Source organism: Zootoca vivipara, chromosome 3, assembly GCF_963506605.1.
Source record: "Zootoca vivipara chromosome 3, rZooViv1.1, whole genome shotgun sequence".
NCBI classification, from domain to species: Eukaryota; Metazoa; Chordata; class Lepidosauria; order Squamata; family Lacertidae; genus Zootoca; species Zootoca vivipara.
In genome coordinates, this window is record NC_083278.1 from 72,662,761 (window position 1) to 72,687,451 (window position 24,691).

Consider the following 24,691-nt stretch of genomic DNA (forward strand, 5'->3'; position numbering starts at 1 on the left):
AACATGATTGCATAATAATTTGTCTTTGTCCTTTGTAATCACCAGAGGGCACCGTTAAAATCTTACATAAGCTGTGTTTTTAAGAAAGGGGGAGGGGGAATTTACAGGCAAAGATGTCAGCATTACCTTGATATAAAAACAGCAGTTGGATTGAAATGGCTCTTTCCAATGTACTCAGATTATTTTCCTCCAGCCAAGTTTGAAACACCAGGTTTTTTTTTTAAAAAAAAACAGGACACAGGTGTAAAGAAAAAGCCCAGACCATGACAACCCCTGCCCCCCCAAAAGCAGAGGCGTAACAGCTGAAATGTTGATATTCAGTAGGTAGCTGCCCATGCTTCCACGAGAAGGCTATTGTGATCTTGTGCTGTCAGAGAACTTTTTAAAAGAAGCATGTATTGATAAGAACACAACCTGAAGACTAAACCCTCCCAGCTGCATTATTTAAAGAAGGCCAAACTAATCTTTTTAAGTAGCCCAAAATTGCCCAATACAAATACCAAGTTTATAGGTATCCAGAGCGCATGGCATGAATTCCCCAACCGGAGGTGACAATGCTGGTGAGATGAAGCATGCGAGCTCCTTTCTGCCACTTGATCACCCTCCTCTGCAGAGGTCCGGCATTTCCCAGGAGGAGGAAGCGCAAAAAATAAAATAAAAAAATAGGCACACTCCACAAAGCAGAAACATCTAGTGTTTGCATGAACACAACTCAGCAGCACAAACCTGCATCTTCACAAAGTTTTGTTCTTCTACCAACTGTCCAGTCCACTTCCCAGAAAAGTGTTAAATTGCTTTTCTTTGTTCTGTTTGTTTTTGGGATAAATTACAGGATGGTGAAAAATTGATAGAAAGTTGAAAATTTTGACAATATATATTTTATATATATATATTTATATATAAACATATATAATGTTTATATTTAAGAGTTCTGTCATAGAAAAGTCCATGGTGAAATATACCAAGTACACATGGCAAAAAACCTTCAAAATGCTTTGATTTCTGGAAACCATGAACACTGATTTCTATGTAAAATGGAGACTGCCAATGATCTTCTCCAAACATTTTGCTTCCCTCCCCATCAGTCCCTCCCTCCCTCCCTCTCTCCCACCCTCCCCCTCTTCTGTGTGTTGAAATCAGTTTCCTACTACTGTACATCTGTTTTTTCCTAGGAATCTTATTCATCTGCTGTGGAAGGATTTAGCTTGATGCTGGAAAGGAACTGGTGAGCCTTTGCGGTGGAAGGGAGCGAGTCGTGCAGCAGCTACGTTGGACCAGGCAATGGCACGGTCCCCAGTTCGCTTGCTTCCCTTTTGTTCACTTGTCGCCTACTTTCAGACAAAGATGGAATACTGAGGTATATAAAGTATCAGTAATGCAATCAAAATGTTGCCCAAGGTTTCGGAAACGGGAACAGTCCTCCTGAGCAAGCCCTACTACTGCTGCAGGTTCAGCGTGAACTTCCACTGCTGCGATAGCGAGGGATTGCAGACTTCAACCGTCAGACCACCGTTTTTGGCATTTCGGCTGTCTAAGCAGAGGTTACTGCCCACATGCCTCAGTTTTGCGTTGCTTTCAATCTGTTCCCATTTCTAGAAGAAGAAGAAGAAGAAGAAGAAGAAGAAGAAGAAGAAGAAGAAGAAGAAGAAGAAGAAGAAGAAGAAGAAGAAGAAGAAGAAGAAGAAGAAGAAGAAGAAGAAGAAGAAGATTTAAATGTTATTGCACTTAGATAAATGTTGATTTTAAAGCCCAGTATTTTCTAGGGTTATTTTGTCTACCATCTATTTTCCATACAGCAAATAATTTTAAGTCCTTAAAGTCATTACTGTTAAATTTACTTTGCAAACCCACTGTGGCTGTAAATTTTCCTTTAGTATTGTTCACATAAACTTCCCAAATGGAAGCTGAAAGCCCCTGGAATACTAGAGTGGGAGATTAAATGCTGGGAGGTGAATGAAACCTAAGTGGCGGTGGTGGCGCCCGCGCTGTGGAACGCCCTCCCATCAGATGTCGGAGAGAAAAACAGCTACCAGATTTTTAGAAGACATCTGAAGGCAGCCCTGTTTAGGGAGGCTTTTAATGTTTAATAGATTATTTTATTTCATTTTCTGTTGGAAGCCGCCCAGATGGGCGGGGTATAAATAATAAATTATTATTATTATTATTATTATTATTATTATTATTATTATTATTATTATTATTATTATTATTATATAAGGATTTATTTATTTCTACTGCTTGTGGAATGCTCTCCCCAGGGAGGCTTACCTGGCACCTTCATTATATATCATTCCTCTTCAACCAGGCCTTTGGCTGAATAACATCCTATCTCCACCCCCATCATTCAGCCCAGACACCAAGTTCCAGTGCAGAGGGCCTTCGGGCGGTTCCCTCATTGCGAGAAGTGAGGTTACAGGGAACCAGACAGAGGGCCTTCTCGGTAGTGGCACCCACCCTGTGGAACGCCCTCCCATCAGATGTCAAGGAAATAAACAACTATCCGACTTTTAGAAGACATCTGAAGGCAGCCCTGTTTAGGGAAGTTTTTAATATTTAATGCTGTACTGTTTTTAACAATCGATTGGGAGCTGCCCAGAGTGGCTGGGGAAACTCGGCCAGATGGGCAGGGTATAAATAAATTGTTGTTGCTGTTGTTGTTCTTATTATTATTAAATGTGTTTGTGAGAGTGGGTGATGGGGTTATTGTTTTGGTTTTAATATGTTTTTATTGTTTTATGTTGTATTTATATGCTGTGAACTTCCCTGAGATCAAAGTATGAAGGGCAGTATACTACTACTGTTGTTCTTTAGTAGTTTAGTTGTGTCTGACTCTTCGTGACCCCATGGACCAGAGCATGCCAGGCACTCCTGTCTTCCACTGCCTCCTGCAGTTTGGTCAAACTCATGTTAGTATACTACTACTAGTACTACTACTACTAATAATAATACAATGAGTCTCACAGCAGCCAACCCAATGGGCAAAGTGATTCAGTGACACAAACCCTAACACTGCTCTACTGCCAGAAATCCATGTATAATATCCTATGGAAAGGTAGGAGGCAGAACAAGGCACAGGGAAGAGTAATAAATAACTACAAGGGCGCACATGGTATTGGTGTGCTCTCAGCCCTATTTGCACATGGCTGTATTCTGTGTACTGACCTGTCTACCATCATTTTCTCTACAGCCCTGAAGTTTAATGAGTGAGCCAGGAGCTCGGTCTACAACAGTAAGGCACAAATCCATATGTTTCACTGACTTGTCCTTTGTTAAGGCCCATTCCTGCAACAGAAAGGAAATGACATATAGTTATATCCATGCAGAATGCTTGCAAAACATTTCATTTACTTGTTACAAAATTCTTCTAATACAAGAAAAGGCTCTTACAAAGACAGAAGTGTCTGTTCTGAAATGCAAATTGTGGTATTCCCCACCACCACCACCACCACCACCTAGGGAGAAACATTTGAGAACTCTGCCCCAATGATTTTAGATGGTGCTTTGGAATCCAATATTAATCCTGGAATTGTGAATCTGTAAGTTACCAGAAGCGGCTTTGTCATGCTGGCCACATGACCTGGAATCTGTACGCCAGCTCCCTTGGCCAATAATACGTGATGAGCGCCGCAACCCCAGAATCGGTCATGACTGGACCTAATGGTCAGGGGTCCATTTACCTTTACCTTTAAGTGCAATACAGCTTTAAGATGAACTGGAGACAGTTGTCCTATACTGCCCTCTGCTGGCGGCACAGCACACCATCATACAACTGGATCCTACCTTCTGGGAATATCTAAATGTATTGAATGAATTTTAAGGTTTTGCTTCACCCCTAAGAAAGTAAGAAGCAGGAAAGACTCATAGACAACGTTTGAACTGCCAGTGACATTTTACACCCCTCTCTCTTATAAAACCTGCATTTCAGCACATAAGGTAAAGGTCCCCTGGACAGTTAAGTCAAGTCAAAGACGACTATAGGGTTGCAGCGCTCATCTTGATTTTCAGGCTGAGAGAGCCGGCGTTTGTCCACAGACAGCTTTCTGGGTCATGTGGCCAGCAGGACTAAACCGCTTCTGGTGCAACGGAACACTGTGACGGAAACCAGAGCGCACGGAAATGGTGTTTACCGTCCCGCCGCAGTGGTACCTATTTATTTACTTGCAGTGGCATGCTTTCAAAGTGCTAGGTTGGCAGGAGCTGGGACAGAGCAACGGGAGCTCACTCCATTGCAGGGATTTGAACCGCCAACCTTCCGATCGGCAAGCCCAAGAGGCTCAGTGGTTTAGACCACAACGCCACCCGCGTCCCTTTCAGCACGTACACCAGGCCATTGCTGATGAGTATCGGCCACATAGGTAATGCCTATTGAGGGTCTTGTTCCATCTTGAACTTGGCTTGAAGTGCAATTTCCCATCATTGGAGATGATCAAGATCTACGCCTCTGCTAACTACACTTTAAGCACCGGGCTCTTCCATAGGAATATTTCAAATGCAGAACTGCAGCAGCACCATGTCATTTTCAATAAAGAAACATGCAGCTTACTTCTGGGAAGTGGCAGCAAATGAAATCTGATTGTACTACGAGTCAGATTAGGACAAAGGCACCACCAAGCAATTGACATGACTAATGGGGTTTTGCAAAGAAGCCATTTGGTAACAGTGTTTTAAAATGATTAATGCGCAAGCCAGCCCCTGAATTAAAAATACTGAAAAACTATGTGAAGCATGAGATACTAAAGGGTATTACAAGCATATCTTTTCCAAGTAGAAGGTTGTACGTTTAACAAACAATTATTCTTGGTTTTCATTCCGCCAGCTTAATTTTATTTCCCACATGATCTGACACGTCTAAGTGGAGACTCGTTCCTCAACTATTAAGGCAGCTTAAAGTATTTCCAAAATGTAGCAACACTCATAGCGAATGGGGAGGGAGACAGTGTGGAAAAAGATTGAGGCAAAACAAATGTAGAAAAAAGACTGTGGAAGAAAACAGCAGGCTAGGGTGGAGGGAAAGGAGGGCTAGAGAGAAGAAGAGAATGAGGGCTTCCAAGTTGCAGACAGCATGGGTAGCCAAGAGGAGAATGGAACAAGGAGGAGACATTTAATGAATGGCTGCAGTTAGAAAAAGATAAAATTTACAAGCTTAAGGAGAAGTAAGGGCCAGGAGCTAAAGGAAAGCGTTCTGCTTTGACAAAAAGGCAGGAGTGATCTGAATTGTGGGAACAAAAAAAGTGGGAGTTGGCTACTTTCCTTAAGTTCCACTACTCCTGCCTTTGACCACAAGATGGAGCTATTCCCAAACAATGACCTTCACAAGCCAAGGGAGAAAAGGCAACTGAAGTTGCAACACTAAGTTGCAAGATGAGAACAATTTCACTGTAACTCTGCTTCAGGAAAAGATGCCCACAGGTACTTAATGCATCCACTGCTTGAGGTCTGTTCTGTACTATTTTGTCTGGATTCAGTTTAGAGCACACTCCACTTCCCATTCAGCCCATGGAATTTGTGCTCCTGTATCCATGCCATATATTTTATTTCTTTTCACTCGGCCAAACAATCCCCCCATGCACTCCATGGGATATGGAAATAAATACGTAAGTTTATTGACATCACCTCTGCACATCATCTCAATGTGAAGCAAAAAGGCATGAATTTTGAAAATGTCAGCTTTGTGTTCTCTCGTTTAAGGCCCCATTTCATCGGTAGCTGTTTAATGATGTTTAACCCTGAGGTTCAAGAGCTGTTAATGGAAATCCGTGTTCTAAAAGTAAGAATGTCTCTCTCATACGCATATACACTCAACCAATTCATTCACCCACCTTATCCTCAACATGAAAAAAAAATGCTTGCAGGCAAAGTCTCAGAGGGATGAAGTAATACTTCAAATGTCTATATGTTAAGTTTCTGTATCTGCACAAACAATGAGAAGTTAAGTCTATTTACAGCCCGCAAAAGTTAAATTATCCAGTATCCTTTCGTTTGTCATGTCATATCCCCTTAACACAAGCGGAAATCCACAAAGCCATATTTGGCAAATGCCAGAAAGAAAAGTGACCAAAACACAATTTAACAAAATAGGCAGGTCTGAAAGACTTAAAAGAGTAATATAGTAATAAACCTACTTTCTTTGGGGTGATAAAGAATATAACATGTGATTTTCCCATCAGTCATGTTTCTGACATGTAGTGAATTTAATTTATTGCCACTTATGAACCTGTGATTACTAACCTGGTTTCCCCCGGCATTATGACATTCATAAACACCAACAACGCCATCTGCAAAATGGCCTAAAGTGTCAAGGCAATTGGTTCCTTGCTGCAAGGCCCCAAAAGCTATATCTTGGTGATCAGGTACCCTGAAAAGAAAAACACCACAAAATAGTTTAGAATTCCAAACATCCTTCAATATTAAAAACCACTCTATGTTTGAGTAAAATTCAGAGGCAACACAATGCAATTCTTTTCTAGAGCTTTCCTGTTGGTAGCTCTCTCAGCCGCCCCCAAAACTGCATTTTAAATTCCCCTGGATTTGAAGATAAATGACTCAACAGCAGCCAACTGCACCACAGGAAGTTTTCCAATAAGCAGTTCTTCTAACAACATTTATGGGGGTACAGCAGAGAGTAGAAAAATACTCAATGTGCTGTGCATCTCTCTGCCTTGTAACCTTGAATATAGGCATTCAAATTATTCTTTCAAATCCCACTTTCTCCCCATAACATACCCGATGAAGCAGCTAAAATAAACTGAACTGCATCCAGAATGACAATTGACAAGAGATGAGAAATTACTTCACACTGATCTGGTTTAAAGTACTGTCACGGCAGAAACTCCCAATGTGCCATAACTAAACATGAATTAGTTATTCCTCAATGTTTTTTCGCCCCGTCCAGTTAAATTCACATTTATATGTACAACAGGAAAAACATGGATTCTATCTACTTTAGTAATTATGAGTATGAAATAAGGAGTTGATCCCTCTCCCAGATTATTCCCCTAGAAGTGACCACACATAGAAGAAGAAAAATTATCCATGTGACTTTTATATAGTATGGGAAATACATGGCTTGAACCAGAAACTTTGTGGTTGGGACCCAGCCTAGTAAGCCATCTGGGTCTGTATATTCCGATCTTCAGCTGCTTTTTAGGTGCAGATGGGAATAGGGACATGAAATGTTAGCTTTTGTGATTGGCAAGCAGCAGCTGGCCTCTGAAGCAGCCTCCTAGTCCAGCCTAGGCTAAATGGCAGAAAGGCAACTTTGCTTCCTGTCCCAGCCAACAGTATAGGACACCACTTTGAACTCCTTAGATCAGGCATAGGCAAACTTGGCCCTCCAGATGTTCTGAGTCTACAATTCCCGTCATCGCTGACCACTGGTCCTGCTAGCTAGGGAGTTGTAGGCCAAAAACATCTGGAGGGCAGAGTTTGCCTATGCCTGCCTTAGATGAAAGGAAGGAAGGAATTAAATAAATAAATAAACATGTATATGCTACCGTGTTTCTCACATTTTAAGTCATGTCTTATATTTATTTTTACTCCAAAAAAACCCGCCATGGCTTATTTTCAGGGGATGTCTTATTTTTTTTTCTTAAGCTTTTTAATTTTTTAAGCTTTCAGAGTTTAGCTGGGTCGGGCTCGGTGCGGCGCGCGCTGCTTCCCTTGCCGGCTCCCGCTGGATCGGGGCTCTCCCTCTCTGAGATAACTACGAGCCCTTCTCCTCCTCACCCCCCAGTCGTGACACGGCCGCCGCGCGGGCTTCCTTACCCGGGTTGCAGTGCAGCGGCGAGGGCGGAGTGGCGACGGGCGACGAGGGGGCCGGGGAAGGCTGAAGCAAAGGCGGCGGCGGAGGCAGCGGCGGGTCTTTGGGGCCGCCAGCGCCCGGCGAAGGTGCAGCGGAAGGCGGCAGCATGAGGTAGCGATGCGGAGGGGGTAGGCAGCGCACGCAGAACGAGTGGAGGCACGGCAGCAGCTTGGGCCGCCGGCTCTGGATGTTCTGGCCGCACACCCCGCAAATGTCCAACAGGTTGAGCCGCGACTCTCCGTCGGCCCGGTCTGCGGGGCCTTGCTGGCTTTCAGCCTCGTTTTCCCCACCCATGGCGACAGGACCGGCCGCGGTGGGCCCTGCTCCTGCCATAGGCTCGTCCATTGTTCGGCGGCGGCGGCCATTTCAGGCGCGAAACGCCTCTCACCCAATGGCCGCTTCTGCTCTCACCCTCCCCCCGGCCTGCTCACAAGCGGAGCCCCGCCCCTTCACAACCGCTGGGAGCAAGCGACGTCGGTTGCTCGTCGGTGTGATTGGCAGGCTGTTCTGGGCTTGGTCGAATTCGGGGTGGAGGATTCATTCAAGAAAGAGCCGGCAAAGACAGCTGCGTGCGCTGTGCCGAGCCCCGACTCAGCGGGAGCCGGCAAGGACAGTAGTACGCACCGCGCAGAGTCCCGACTGAGCGGGACCCGGGAGAAACAGCAGCGCTCGGCGAGGCGCACGCTGCAAAACCGCCATGCAGACCTGCTCCCACCACTGCTCCCACTCAGCATGTCTTATTTTGGGGGGATGCCTTATATTTTATTGCCTCCAGAAAATCGTGCCATGTCTTATTTTATAGGGACATCTTAAAATGTGAGAAACACGGTACGTGTTGTGTTTTTAGTTTATCATGGATTTACAAAAGCAGCAAACCTATTCCTAGCAACACTGTCACACTTGATGTACAAGCTGCATTTTGAAGGTATTAAAACAGATGGACAAAAGTCACAAAATAAAAGTTTAATGAGGAAAGGATAGTCCCCCCCCCCCAATTTGCTGAAAGGCAACAGCAAACATCACTTGTATAAAATAGATCACTCACCTTAGCTCAGGGTACACATTTTCAAGATACCACTTGAATGGTTTGCAGTTAAGTCTCCTTCTCAACTCCATTCGGCTTTGAATACTATTGAGAGAAACAGTGTTTATCAGCTACCGTATATTAAATGAACTGTTGGTTCCTAACTCAAGGGTAGTTCTGTGTCGCTGGAGAAAGAGCATCACTCAGGGTGCCACCTTGTGGTCAAAGGCAGAAAAGAGAACTTGAGGGAAAGCTCCCAGAGTCCTAGCCAAGCTCCAACAGGTTGCTCAGACAAGACACAGAAACAGACACTTCCCTAACCATAACTAAATGGGAAAAGCTTGTTAAGCTGGATAAACTATGGTGATTAATTGGAGCAGCCCAAAACAGGGCTAGACCTGATGCCCCTCATCCAGCAACACAGAACTACCTTTCAGGCATGAACCAATGCTTCTTTCTCTTGCTGCTGGAGAAGAGCTTCAGTGAGGAACATGTTAAATAGAAAGTATGAGGTTTGTTCTTCCACCCGAGATCCCTCAACTCCACTCCCCCGGATCATATTCAGGGTTAACGAAGGGATCCAGTGAGCCCAGTGCTGGTGCTAGAGGAGGGTGTTGCAATAATGGATAAATGTTAGCTGTCCCTTGCGGACTGTCAAAAGGGTTAAGGGAGCCTGGAGCAAGTTCAGTCTGATGTGGGGGGGGGGGCTGAATGTGGATGGGAGACCCTTTTGTTGTGGAGCTGCAACTGTCTGTTCTGTGAAGGTTTTGCTGCAGGCAAGTCAGAAAGGATAGCAGTAAGGTGACCCCTTAGCTCCACATACATATCTGCCAACAAAGCTTCCTTTATTTGTTGTGAGAATGTCAGTGGTCAGCTGAAAGATAGGAGCCTGAGAAACAGTTGGTAGAGTGCTTCCAACAGGGATTTTATTGGGCTCAGAAGGCTGAATAGAGGGATGCAGGGGAGGAGGGAGGAGTTAAAAACCAACAACACAAAACCATAAATTGCCCGTCCTCAGAGGACCAGGGAGAATGCAAAACCTCTAAAAGGGAATGCTGCGAGTTGTCACACGGTATCCTCAAGCCCTCACTCTTGATAAGGAAAGGGGCAGTCACTAGTCTCAGTCATGATCACCGAGTGCTGCTAGGAGGCATTCCTAGATAATGAGAGCAATTGGCTTCACATCCATTTGCTGCTTCCCCTACAGAAGCCTCGATGGCTTTCCGGTTTTGTGTTGCTCTGCAGATTACCAGTTGGTTGGTGCCACCTGAGGCCGCAATTTCTGGCTAGCCAACTACCCCTTGAGCAGCAAGGAGGGGCCTGAGAAGCCAGGAAGCAAAGTTCCCTTAAGGGAGAGAGCTAGGTACAGAAAATTCTGGATTCTGGGAACTTCCCTCAAATCTTTCTTATCTCTGACCATAAGGTGGGACTGAAACCTTCACTGATGCCCTTCTCTGGAGACATGTGAAACTGTATTTCTATAGCCAATGATACTTTAAGCATTAACTTTATAGTATTTTAAATCCAGGCCACCTCCGAAAGGCAATCTCAAAAGGCATTAACAAGAGGAGAGGAGTAATTACACTTACTTGCCATAAGGTACATTTCTGGCTGAAGGCACTGCTGCATAATAGAAGTTTTTGTATTCATCCATCCAGACTTCTGCTGCTCTACGTGTATTTCTGGAAATATACCATAATAATGTTATATTATTTTTGCTCTTATTACTGTGGCAGGGTCCTCATTCCCTTGCTATCTGAGTACTGCAGATCCTTGAACATGAAAGATGCTGCAGGAACCAAATAATAGACAAGTTTCATTCTTTCCCTCCTTTAGGTCATGATCTTGCTCATAAAAATGAGGATCTTCCTTCTCCATTGACCAAGCGTTTGTAGAAAAACTGATTTCCGTGCCATTGTCAGTAAGATACATTTTGAGGTTAACATGTTCACAACTAGCACGGCATGTTCCTTTCCAATTTGTCTTTTTATTGCTCCCAGTAATATTGTTTGAGGATTCATTTTGATTTCATGTCCTACTGTACTTCCGATACACTTAGCATCTGATCAGTGCTGGCTAACCCAAGGACCTTGATACCAAACATGGGCATATGCGTACTCTTCCTCTTTTATACTAACAACTCTAACATATTCAGGTACATTTTGATTCCCAACTTTTTCTCGTTGTCATAGAAACAGGCTGAAATCCAAACATCTTTATTAATTCAATATGCATTGATTGATGCTCAATGGAATTTATTCAAAACCTTCTATTTTATCTTCACCTGCAATACAATAAATATTATTGGTGGAAGTACTTACACAAATATTTGGCAATATACTTTCATTTTTCTGCTGCCTTTCCTAACCATGAACATTGTAGCTAGGCCTAACAAGTCATGTTCAGCTTTGCTTTCTCTACACTGGCCTGAAATTACAGTAAATTTGAAAAGATTTGCTGTATCAGTGAGATCAACCCCTAAACCTTCTAACAACAATTAGGACTTGTCACACTTTCAATGGTTGGTTTGATCATCAATATTGGCAATATCGGAATTCCCTAAATTGATTTTGTTTCCCAGCACTTTTCTATAATATGGTTACTTTCTTCAACAACCTTATCGACCGATGTCATTGGTCTTTGAAGGAGAAAAACTATACCACCAGTGTAGCGCAGAATTGTTGCCCCATACCAGGGAATGTTTGCTAATGGTTAACGCATTTAGTTATTCTGACAGTAGTTTAAGGTGTATTAAGAGACTTTTTTTTAAAGCCTCAATAGCATCTTACTCTTTGATAAAGAGCTCTGCCAGCTAATTATAAGCTAATCATCTTTGGTTTCATTGGTTTACTTAAAGCAATCTCTTGACCGTTACCTTGCAAAAACAGTACCACTTCCTCCTGGGAAGGTATAAGGGTGTTGTTTTCGGAACACGTGGCCAACTCTGCTGCATGGGATTATTTCTAGGCTCCCTCCGCACTGCCAAACACGGAATGAAATCTCTGTCATTGGGAAACAAGCAATAGATAATAAAAAAGAAGAAGACAAGAATGCAGAAATAGTTAGTTCTCTGTTCCTCCAAACATTCCCACTGATACTGCAATGGGAGAGGGGCTGTGCATGCACACAAATGCGCAGGAATATCTGAATCAACATTTCCCATTTATTTTCTTCCTTTTGGTCTTTAATATGGATTTGTAGGCTATGGAAGCAGTGTGATTGCCTAGTCCTCTGAGGTTATTATCCCATGTTGCGTCAGTAATTTGTGCACACTGAAGCAACTTCACACTAGAAGAGCAAGTTTGAATGATAAGAAACACATCAATGTCATGGGGGTGGGACACATTTCTGCAAGAATCAAGCTTGTCTCTCCCACGTGGTTTCTATATTCTTATATACTGCAACAATGTAGATGGCAACCACTTCCCTCAGAATCAGTAAGAACAAAATTGCTACTTTTGTTCCAGTTCTTTCTACCCTCTGCTATTTTTATGTGCCCCTCATGTCAACACTTATGGCACACCTGCTACTTCACCTCTCAAATTCCCATTTTGGATCAGGTTAATGTACTCCCTTTCTTTCCTAAATACAGCAAACAGGACAAGCTTATGTCATCAGTACAAATTATTTAGAATGCTCACCCAGAGAAAGAAGTACTCTTTGTACTTACAATTAGGTAATTAAAAATGTTTAAATTCCAACATTCAATAGGCTACACCATGACTATGTGAACATTCGTATTTCTTGACTCTTACATTAACACCTTGAAATAAGGACCAATAACTAAAGTGCTAGCATGGGAGGGGGGGGGAATCAATATTTGATGGTGTAAGAGAGATATAAAATCACAATCCATCTTCGGCTAAGGTGCCAAGTGTCTACTAGGAATGATAATCAAAATTAATTAGCTCATCCCTCAAGTAACTACTTTACAATAGATTCCTTAAAGTATTCACAAGAAAATGAAACCCATGAACTGTGCTGTGTGTGCCCTACTTTAAGTTTTTAAAAGTGTGGAACGTTTTTAAAACCCTGCTAAATGACACACTTTTGCTACATTTTAATTAACACAGAATGGTGTTTTCAAATTATGCATGACTTGTTTAAAGACTAAAATCTCTTAAGTTTTTTTTCTGCTTCTCCCTTGTACAAAGAAGTCCCCTCAGCTTTTATTTTTCAACATAAAGCTCTAATTTTAGAATGCAGCCCTGTTGTGGCTGAATTTTTGCCAATAATCCACTTAAAGTATTAGCTGTCATTTTAACCCACTCCAGACAGTGAATTCAAGGCCATGAACTCACAAAAATTAGGTTACAGTATAATTTGCTTTTCTTCAAGAGAGAATTCTATGCAGAAAGATTCTTACCTAGATTTTCTCCACCCCATACATCCATCATCATATCATATTTTCCCAGCTCTTCAAAATAAAATTTGTCCATCACAAAGAGTCCGCCAGCTATCATTGGTGTTCTAAAGAAACAGGAGGGATAAAAGAGGGAAACTGAACATTGCATACTGGCACAGGATAATCGGATACGAAGACTCTTCAACAAAGCATTTTCTGTTCATACCTTAAATAGGCCATTTTGCTCAGTTCTAGCTATCTGCACATGCTACTGCTCTAAAACACGTTATCACATAACTAATGTGGTTAAGACTGATTCCTGGTTGACCATTTCTCAGATTTCTTGGAAGTAGATGTGGCTATTCCTAGAAATTGAAAAATGATATCTGCAAGCTTGTTCTGAAACTGACTGTAAATAGTCAGAAACTAGGATTCCTAGTTCAGATTATACAAGAAGCTGAAATTCAAACTGAAAATGAATTCTGCTACAGTCTTCCTTTGGACTGTGCACAGTGGGGGAGAAGCGTGCAAGTCCAAGGCTTGTTAAGGCTCCTTCCTGCTCCTGTATATTATCATAAATTAGTATGATGTGCCCTAGAGCAAGTTATAGCTTGAGATATGTGAAAATATAATTCTTTGCCCTCTGAAGTTCTTTAAGTATTTTACAAACCAACATACAAATCTATCCCATTTATCGATTTAAATTCAGGATAACGCGTATTCTGCTCAAAGCATTCTTTGCCTTAGATATGAGTTATGTACATTTGGTTATTCTGCTTCTTGTGTTCATGGGGAGGGATAAGAACTTCTGTGGCACAGAGATCCCACACCTCTGACCACTGGAATTGTAAGAGATCCCCTGCCAACTTTTAAGCATATCAATCATTCTGAAGGAAAAGAAATTTACATTAATTTAAAGTGACAGCAGATATCCCGTGAAACAGAGTTGTATGCAGAGAACAAATTTAGGACCTGCATGGAACACACACAGTGCAACAGTTCAAAACAGGGGTGGCTAACCGTTTCTTGGCCCAAGGATTCACCCTTGGCCAGCCCTCTGAAGGGTACATTCCATGGTGTGGCCAAAGTGGGTGTGGACAGCCTCTTGCTCTCTCGCACAATCCACACACCAACTCATGCAAACCACACACCCCAGAAGCTGCTCTCATTTCCCATGTAAAGTTCAGACTGCTGCCATTTTATTTCTGGTGGTGGGTGGGTGTGGGGCACTCAACCACACCAAGCTAAAAATGAATCCTGTTTTTGAAACTGAAAACAAAAACAAAACTAGCCAGTATCAGGCACATATTGAGATGGGAGGGGAGTCAAGCTGGGGAAACACCTTGCCTGGGGGTGGGGGTGGGAAAATCAAAGCAGCAATTACATGGACTGCACTTTGCATGCTCAACCTTTCCTTTTTTGGATTATTTTTTCCTTGATCCCAAGGAAATGCAAAGTGCAGCTGGGACCAGTCTCAGCAGCCTGGCTCCACCCTCATTCCAAACTTGCATCTTCTCTCCCTCCCTGCAGGCAGTGGGTGTGGAATGCAAGGGAAGGGGGAAGCTCCTCCTTAGAAGGCCAAGGGATGATGCGTTGAGTGGGTTACGTTTTGTTTGCTTCAGAGTGCTGCTCCCTTCTGGGAAGGGGCTGACAAAGGAAGCGGAAAGGAAGGGAAGGATGCACCACCTGCAATCCATCACAAGATCATAGCAAATCTCTGTTTTTGAGCTATATCAGAACCATATCTGCTCATCCTTCCCAGCAAGGGACTTCAGCTACTCTAGGGAAGAGAGATATGTCTTCATTCATTAGGCATTGGCACAAAGGATGCTAAGCATTGCAGAAGCTCCCTTAAAGAGGAAGGAGCTCTTAATAAAGGAAGTGGCAGCTGCCTCTTGCAGTGACTGTACAAAGGAAATTCAGCCCTGCCAAACAACAAAACACAAACAGCCAAACACCCATGGAACACAGTTTCAGAAGAAGAAGAAGAAGAAGAAGAAGAAGAAGAAGAAGAAGAAGAAGAAGAAGAAGAAGAAGAAGAAGAAGAAGAAGAAGAAGAAGAAGAAGAAGAAGAAGAAGAAGAAGAAGAAGAAGAAGAAGAAGAAGAAGAAGAAGAAGAAGCTGCAAAAATTGAAGGGGTCCCCAAAGACCCACCAGAAACCCTTCTAGGAGGCCAGAGATTGCCCACTGGTTAGCCATCTTTGGTTTAGAAGTTAATAGTTTAAAAGTTCGATAGTAATAAGAATCAAACTGTGTACACAATAATAATTTGTATGCTCACTTTATGCTATTTGGGTAGAGCAGCAACTTATGAATTAAATTAGTAAGCTATCCGTTTTGTGAGACCACTACTGTTTAAGGAGTCTTGTATTAACTCATTTTCTACGTGGCTTTCTTGGTATGTTGTGCACAACAGAAAATCACTAAGGTTCATAAAACAGTTTTCAATTTCTCCTTCCTTGCGGGCAGTTCAACCTCACCTTAAATGTAAGGTTATACCTTTTATGTTTTCCAATGGTAAGTCTCAGATGACTCAATATCACTACCACAGCAAAGTTCTGGTATTTAATACACAGTTAGCAATATTTGACTTCAAGTACCAGCCTGCCATATTTCAAGTCGAGACTTTAATTTGCAAGAGTTTCCTCCTGCGTTTAGAGTTTGTGATGTGCAAAATAATTCAAGAGCAGTCTGCCAAGCATAACCTGGGGAGATGGTAACTCAAAGTTGCACTTACTAAGAACCACAACATTGTTTTGTGAGGGGAAGGGTGGTGGCAGGAACATACTTTATGGGAGCAACTGGGTTTCCTTGCCGTGCTCTTCTTTGCTCAGGTGTCATGTAATCCCACTTGAATACCAAATTCCAATCAAAGCCTAAAAGGCAGTGCGGAGGTGGGGAGGGAAAAGAGAAAGTTACAATAGTGCAGATCGGATATTACAACATTTTCTTTCTTTTAGCTTTTGGACCCATGGTTTGAAGGAGCCGTGTTTAAAACAGACCAAAGTTTTGCTTCAAACTATGGTTTCTCATTTGCATGTAATGACAAGCAAGGGTTCTAAAGTTAAATTAAACAGTGTGGAAGTCTTGCTGTGCACGAGAATGAAAGAACAGGAAGAATGCATGTGATTTCCAGCTCATTCACAAACATGGAACCACGTGTGATTTGTAAACCGCGCTAAGGGCTTACAACGAATGCATCTTTTGGGATTGTTTGTTTCCTCTCTGCTGATGCAGAGAGGAAAGTGTTTTGAATTAATCAGGGACTGTGTTGTTTTGCTGCAACAAAGGACAATGAGCAAGCCAAGAACAAATAATGGCTACAAACTGAGGTAACAATTCCAGGTTAAGATGTAGTGTTATACAGAGGTCCTGGCTTGTCTGTTCCTCCCTGTGTGCACTTAAGAGGGCCAAAGTGACCAAGATCAGAGCCCATTACTCGGATCCACTGGCTGGGCTAGGGGAAATCAGAATGAAATTAAGGCTGCTTTCCCCTGTGCATTTCTTCACTTACTAACGCTAAATTAGGACAATAGTTGTGAGACGTAAATTATTCCGACTGCTCTGCAAAAACAGTCAGAAATAGCTTGCAACCATAACTACTGGAGTTATGGTTAGTAGCTTGCAAATAGCTTGCAACTACTAACCAAAACTCCAGTGCCACATGTGCAGAGACCAGCTGCTAGCTGTTACAGAAATTCTGCTGACATGGAGCTTACAGACAAGCTTCTACTAACGAAGAATCAGTGATTACAGTGTAGGACTAGGATTGTGAAGACCCAAGCTGAAATCCCCAGACTGACCTTGGGCCAGCCACACACTCTCAACCTAGCCTACTGCAAAGGGTTGTTGTGAAGTTAATAGGGAGGGGAAGAACCATGTTCTTCAACTTGTTCTCCTGGGTGGAAAAGCACAATTTAAATGTAATACAGGAGAGACAGATATTCTTGTTACCCCAGATGGTTGCAACAAGGAATATTCTGCATGTGCCACAAGTGCGATTTATAATCCTTTTGTAATTGCTGGATATCTGACCCTTAAAAAGTTAGACAATTATGCATTTCCAAATTTTCCTTTGATGAAGAATTATTTTATTTTCCCCAGAAGGAAAGCGGCATACTTTTGGAATATGTATTTCCCAGGTCATACCTAAACACCGTCCAGAAGCATTTAAATAATTCTTCTGTAATTTGAGGCTTTGTACAAGAAGCCATTTTATTTCCCTAAGGCTAAGGGACTCTGCTTATCTTGCTAGACTATACACAAGGGGACTGGAAATTGGTTAGAAGTGTCAGAATAATTCACTGAATTTCAGTCGAAAATGAAGTCCAATGGTAAAATGTGCATAATAGGCTAATTAGTTTGATAGCAGAAGCAAAATGAGACTCAACTGTTTCTTCTACATATGTATACATGCACCGTTCCTTATTCATATGCCCTCCTCTGCTTAGCAAATCTGTAGGCTATCAGAAGCAATATACCAATTAAGATACAAGCTCAACTTACTTGCATTGTACTGTACTGAGATCCTTCATCTGAAAAGCATTTTGCATACTAATTTTACACAGCACGAATTGTAGTGTTGTGATCACTAGAATGCTTTTTCAAATAGCGATACATTAGGGGGCACAGAATGCTCTTAATCCAAATAGTAGAATAAATCCAACTGCTTCCCAGCTATTACTGAGCCAGAAGTGGTATGCACGAGAACAGGCATTAGGGGGCTCTTCTGGAGCACGAATGAAAAACAGAGCGCAAGATATCTTGAAGGGCTGGTAGGATTAAGGAAAGTAATCTGACATGAACGCATCAGCCCAATTTGATCAGACAAGTTCCACCGTAAGATAACTGTTTCAGGTTTACAGAAGCCCTCTTACAGAAGCATGGGGATATACTGAACAGTCTGCTTGTTCTTCTTGTTTATTCAACTAACAGAGAGAAAGTAATAGCAAAAGAACTACTGTAGGCATCGTATATTCTGTTTCTATGCATGCTATTCTGGCATATATGGACTTAAATTTGAGGTAGAAACATACCACTTTATATCCCCATCTGTTTTCATGGCTTAAGTACAGCCTTACATTTTTGTGAAGTCATTATAAAGATCTGCCGTTTCTATCAGATTTTTCAATTCAGAAAGTAGCATTGCATTTTTTTAAAAAATAAAAAACCTAACTTTAAAGGTATTCATTCAAAACTATGCCATAGAAGACCTGATTCAACAAGAACACCACAACTCTTTTTACGATTTCAGCCATGTGTTATGTGTTGAGATGCTTTGATGTGTTCACATTTAGGGGTACTGGGAAGTTCCTATATTCCAGAGAAGGTACATACCTCCTTTTAAATCAGCCGATGCTCCAACATACTGGAAGTTGTCCATATTAATCACATCAATTATAGGAGACACAACTCGGGTCTTGTCCTAAAATAAATTATTTGGAGGGGGGGTGGAATCAGTATAAAATATTCAGAGATTGAAGGTCATTAAAACTTTTTGAAATGGATGGAAATTGTCACAAAATCCATACAAAGGCAATCTACTTTTCTGATTATCCCTCCCTTGAAATGTATTTGCTAGAAAATATTTCGCTATAATTAAGTTTTCCTTATGTCCTCAAGCCCCCATTGTTCATTCTATACTTCATTTATGTGAAAAATAGACCTGGATACTGAAGGCACTATTCACATGGCAAGCAACAGTAATTTGTGCAGGCCTGGCCCTGCAATAGTTTCAAAGCTGAACTCTATAGCACCTGCCATCAAAGTCATAAATTTATTGGTATCCTATCTTTCCTATAAGAATTGTTTAACCTCTAATGCATCTGTTGGAGGGAGATTAGGCAGATGAGTTGATCAAGAACCCTCAAGTGAGCCTTGGATCTGAGCAGGGATTTGAACATGATTTCCCCCCACATGCAAGGCCAATAATCCAGCTGGTAGGAGGATCACGAGGATCTGGGGAAGGGTGAGGGCAACACAGTGGGATGGCACCAAATAAAATGGGTCAGGAGACAAGGAAAGGAACAGTCCAACCTGTTTGGGTGTGTTCAGGAAAGTGGTGGGGGGCTAATTATGGAACCCTACAGCTATTTATCAATAAAATGAGTGCCAGGGAGGTTAGAAGGCAACCAAGAGGAACCCCCAGGTAGCTGTGGGGCATAGGGAGACCTGTGAGAAAGAGTGGGGGCTTATTCCCCTGTGTCTAGGCTGTGCATGATCGCCAAGCAGGCAAGAAAAAGCAAGGAAGTGCTAAAGATCCTGTGTACGACTCACACAACTATTCACTTCTGCCTCTATCTTCTCTGCCCTCCATTACTTGCTTTGATTCCTATGACCTGCCTCTTTCTTCTTTGCTCCATGGCCCCCTTCCCTCTGCTTCCATTGAGTCCTTGTCCCTTTTCCTTACTTGCCTCTCTAACCTATCTCTTTCTGCATTTTTCAGCTTGGTCTTCAGTTCTCCCCCTTCGCTTGCTCCCCCAAGAACCAGTAGAGCCAAGAACTAGCACAGTTATAAGTCTTAATGGTAAAAATGCAGGTCTTGAGGCAAGCGAGCAGCTTCACCCACCAGCTCCCTCACCTTCGTGTTTATCTCTGTTCATCCTCCTCTCCTGCTCTCTTTGTGATAGCACACATGTGCACTTTTTCTTTCCTGTTTTTTATAAAGATGTTTTGTACTTGTGCATACCTCGGGGCTCCACCCTCCCAGAGTCTCCCAATACCCCCCTCTTGAGTATGGTAGTGCTGTTTTGGCTACATAAGCAATGTCCCTTGAAGACTGAAAATAGTTGTAATGAGTATTACAACAAGATTATGCTTACTCTATTGTACTGTCTATCATACACTCTGCTTTTTCCCCCAAGGGGTTTAATTATTATTAAAAAGTGTGGCATGTACTGTAACAACTTCCTGGTGAGTACAGGCACCTATTTCTCTAGAAAAAAAGCACAGCCGATGCTACTATAAAAGTACAGTGGTACCTCGGTTTTCGAACGTCTCCATTGATGAACATTTCGGAACTCGAACACTGTAAAGCTGGAAGTAAATGCTTTGGTTTTTGAACTCACCTCGGAAGTCTAACAGGAAACGCGGCTTCCGTATTGAGTTTTCCATATTGAGATTTCCATTTTGAGGCTTCCATTTTGAGTTTTCGGTTTTCGAATGTTCGGAACTCGAACATTGGAACGGATTACATTGGAACATTGGAACGGATTACGTTCGGAAAACTGAGGTACCACCGTATAATGTTTGCCGGTATCATTGCCAGTTATTAAGTAAACCATTTCCAAACTGTCGGTAACAATAGCTGATTATAATATTAAAATTTCCTGAAGTTCAAAATAACACCAAACAGAAGTGACAAAACTTGCCTGCTGTTAAAATAATCAGCTTTACAATAATGCGTAACACAAAGGAATTTGACTAGATTTTATTGGAAAGAACCTCCAAACCCTTGTTCACTGGTTGCCTATTCTGCAATTTTCCAAGTCTTATGGTATGCTTCTTGATATGGGTTAAGCGTGTATCCCAAGTGTAACTATGCTATAGTAATATGGCACTGTGATACGACCACTGTTTTCAAACACTTTTCTAAAACCTAACAGAATTGAGGTCAAATCAATTGTTGGCTGACATGTCAACTATTGTTAGGGTTAATTGTGTGTCCTACTAAACTAAGAACTAGCCTCAGGAATTCTTTATTTAAAATCAATGATTATTTACAAACAATTCTGCTCTAATCATGTGTGGGGCAAAATGTACAAATCTTCCTGCCTGAAATACTACTTTTTCAAATTTTGTTTCATTCATTTATTTGGTTCATTTACAGACCACCCTTCATTGAGTTAGGATTGCACGGTCGTTCACAACACAGTAAAAAAAAAACCCGCTATCCATGGATGAAATCAGGAGTTCACAACTCTTTGTATCAAATTGGCATGTTAGTTAGTACACTGGGAATTATTTTGGAAGAGCGGTTTGAAATGAGATGCAGATTGAAAACAGCCACTACAAATGATTTTAAGCACCACAGAATTCAAACAAAACAGTGTTTATGGATCAATAGTCTATGCTCCTCATAACAAACCTCAGCTACTCTCTCTAGAAGAGGCTCCAGCCAGTGCTCGTTGCATTCACAATGACTATCCAAGAACGTCAGTACTTTCGCCTGTGCTGCATCTGCCCCTCGGACTCGAGAGCGCATCAAACCTGAAAATCAAGACCACATATTATCCAATTTCTTTTCTTTCTTTTTTTTGTTGCTCACTATTCCATCAGTTTAACAATTCAGTTAAAAAAAATCAGACTACTAACAAAGGCAAAACAATTGAGTTTACTTATCATCCTGCTACACTTATACCTTCTACAACATCTAGCAGTGGCTGTTGTTGGGTGACAGGACAGTGAACTAGACAGCCCATTAGACCTAATCCTAATAAACTCCTCTCGTGACTAATACAATCACACCCGGCTTCCCTATTATCACGTTACTGAGATTCACAACTGCCTGAAGCAAGAATCTGGTGCGCTTGTGGATGGACTTGCGCTAGTATTCCAAACCGGCCCAACATCCTCCCACAACCTAACCACCGCGCGTATCCAGAAGTTGCAGCGGAATGAGGGAAATCTCCCCTCTTCACATCATGGTGCCTGAAAATCTGGAGTGCCGCTGTAGCAAGTTCCTAAGCACTAAGGACATTATGAAACATAATTTTCCCAGCATCCCTGGTACCTGGGATGTTGCTGCAGCAGCTGCATTCTAAATTCCAAGCACCATGGAGGAAAAAGGGCATCTCCCTTCTTCCACGCCGTTATCATTGCTCCTGAAGTGGAACGCTGCAGTCGCAATAATAAGGGGACCATGGGGGGAAGAATATGAGAATCAGAGTGTGCTGTACTTCCAGGGATGTCAACAGGAGCACAGCATAGCCCCAACTGAGCTCTGAATTAACATAATTATTAGTTTGCTTGGGGGAAACAGCTCTGTCTGCTGAGTCCAGCTCTAAACAAACCTAAAGTGAAATGTTGCCCATCACTACTTTACTTGGAAGCACTAACACAGGCTAATGTTTATGAGGAGGAAGGGGGAAACTTTCAGCAAACACATAAGCCTTGATATCTTACAGTGTTTCCATTTTTACATTCATCCAAAGTGTGTGATAGATAGCCTTGCAAGCATCACACAGAAGTTGTGCATCGCAGTTTGAATTTTTAATTTGCTTATTTCTCTCTACAACATATTGTGCTTTGTTCATCTAATAAGCTACCCTTATAAAGACTGAAAAGACTACAAACATCCATGATGTGTAGTAATTAGGTGTAATCACACATTCTAGTGCAATCCTCATTACTTTCTACCTCTAATTCTTATGTGCTAAGCAGTCCCTCTCTGCTATAAAACTGATAATAGGAAGAACATTTTAGAATAATTTACGCTGAGATATTCACAACCTTAACCCTCTTCACGCCTCTGGGAGCAACACTACTAATGAGCTGTTCAGATCGTATAGACCACACAATTTAAACAAAACCAATGGGATGTTTTGTAAATTAACTCCCGTTTAAATCATTTTTTAATGTCTTTTGGTAGCATAAGGTCATGATAACTAAACAAGGAAGGTATCTGGGATAAATAACAGTCACATTATTAACAGATAACCACCAGTTCTCTAGGTCAAAATGATGCTCCTGTTTTAGAAATAGAGAATAGACTGCAGGAAAAAACACTGCAGTAAGAAATAAAGGAAAACTTAGAAAAGGCAAATTATATAATTTAAAATTACTTGCACATTGCATGTTCAACAAATCTCTTCAAAAACACTCTCCTGGAGGTACTACCTCTTGACCTTTTCAACTCCCTCCCCCCTTTTCGTTTCATTTGCCCAGTGGGAAACTTTTCTTCTGATCATATTCTCCTGATTTTTTTAAAAAATACTGCTCTCTCAGAGATGTTTTTTTATGATCCAATAGCAGTACTGAAAGCTGACTATCTCCTTACATTAGCAGCTATTATAATTTTTATGAGCGAACCCAACAACACAGTGCCTTAACCCACCTTCCACTACCCAGTGGTCTGAATATCTGGCCACTCTTTCTGCCTTTGAACTGTCTTATAATAGTCAATGTTGCATTTGGGCGTATACTGATCTATACATTTGTCACGATCAATATAATAATTTTACTGTTAAGATCAGTTGACTATACGTCTCTCTTTCTCTCCATATTTGCAAATATCTGTTAATAATATAGTAGTAATCAATCATCATATCCAGCTCATAATGACAGGTTATTGATTTTATTACTCTGTTTCTCAATGGCCGCAAACTAAGGTTTTGTATATTTTTGGCTAGCTTATAATAAAATGGTTACAGATCGCTTCTGCGCATCCGCGCGACACGGAACCCGGATGTAAGCACTTCTGGGTCCACGCGGCGTTCGCAAACCAATCGATCGCAAACTGCAGCAATCGTAAACCGAGTTACCACTGTAAAAAATTATTATTATTATTATTATTATTATTATTATTATTATTATTACAAAGCATGGTCTAGCCATCTACAGAGAACAAAGTAACATTGTCTTTGAAAGTTTCCATTCTACTGGAATGCTGCTGAAGGTTTTATTGCTGCTGGTATTACAAATTACAATTTTTTTATTTTCTGACAATACATGTTACAACACCCACAAGGCAAGATTCAATAATCATCTCCTACCATTATGGAAGAAAATACAAACATCAATTCATATATTTTTGAATGCTTAACTACTTGCACTTTACAATCTTTTGCAGAGATCTAGGAAGCCAGGGATTCTAACTGCTTGTAACTTAGTCAGTAGTTTTTCATAAAGAGCACCGACGATGCGGTTCAACTGAACAGTCAAGTCTTTCTAACTTATGGCAGTAGAGCAAAGCAATTAGACCACCAGCTTTCCACACTTGACTTCTAAAGCCTCTATATAGTCAGGAAGCTGTTGATTTAGGAAGGGCTCCAGGCCTCCAGTACTGTGAAATGAGAGCATTTATAAAGTGAGCCAGAAGACAGAATAATAAAAGACTATCAAATTAAACAGCAGCCTCTTCTGCTCTATTCAGCACATTTCATTTCTTCCACATACCATACCTGCAACATGTTTTTCCTATTAACAAAAGTAATTCTGCTTGGAATTTTTCACATTTTTCCCAGTCTCAAAACAAAATGCTCACCTTCCCGGCGATCATTTCGAAGTATCCGCACTTTCTCAATTTTACCAAGGAGCGCACCATCCTCAGCTGAGGAAAAAGGCATTATTGGTTAATCATTTGTTCATACTGGCTCAAGAAACAGATGGGGAGAGTAACAGTCAAAGACCTACAACTATCCAGGTTTTGGAGCTAAGAAATACCTGATAACTTCTTTTCTGGGGCAAACTTGCTTTACAGGACTATGAGCATGGGTAAAAAATTCAGCTGAATACTACTTGAAAGATGTTTTTAAATGTTCTGCTTTTATATTGTGTTTTTGAAAGTGTTTTTATTGTATGA

The 24,691-nt window shown here is 41.6% G+C and overlaps 1 protein-coding gene across 1 annotated transcript in view; it reads right to left on the bottom strand.

Annotated features, from left to right (window-relative positions):
- Positions 1–1,106: 1,106 nt before the first annotated feature.
- The window catches only part of GALNT2 (polypeptide N-acetylgalactosaminyltransferase 2), a 65,143-nt gene continuing 41,558 nt past the window's right edge, over positions 1,107–24,691 (bottom strand). Inside the window, exons 6-16 of the mRNA XM_035108474.2 lie at positions 24,374–24,439; positions 21,257–21,378; positions 18,508–18,595; positions 15,959–16,046; positions 13,192–13,295; positions 11,701–11,827; positions 10,415–10,507; positions 8,847–8,930; positions 6,229–6,355; positions 3,163–3,282; positions 1,107–1,592 (exon numbers count right to left, since the gene is read on the bottom strand). Coding sequence (XP_034964365.1) covers positions 1,437–1,592; positions 3,163–3,282; positions 6,229–6,355; positions 8,847–8,930; positions 10,415–10,507; positions 11,701–11,827; positions 13,192–13,295; positions 15,959–16,046; positions 18,508–18,595; positions 21,257–21,378; positions 24,374–24,439 — 1,175 coding nt within the window. The 3' untranslated portion in view covers positions 1,107–1,436. The remainder of the gene's footprint in view (positions 1,593–3,162; positions 3,283–6,228; positions 6,356–8,846; positions 8,931–10,414; positions 10,508–11,700; positions 11,828–13,191; positions 13,296–15,958; positions 16,047–18,507; positions 18,596–21,256; positions 21,379–24,373; positions 24,440–24,691) is intronic.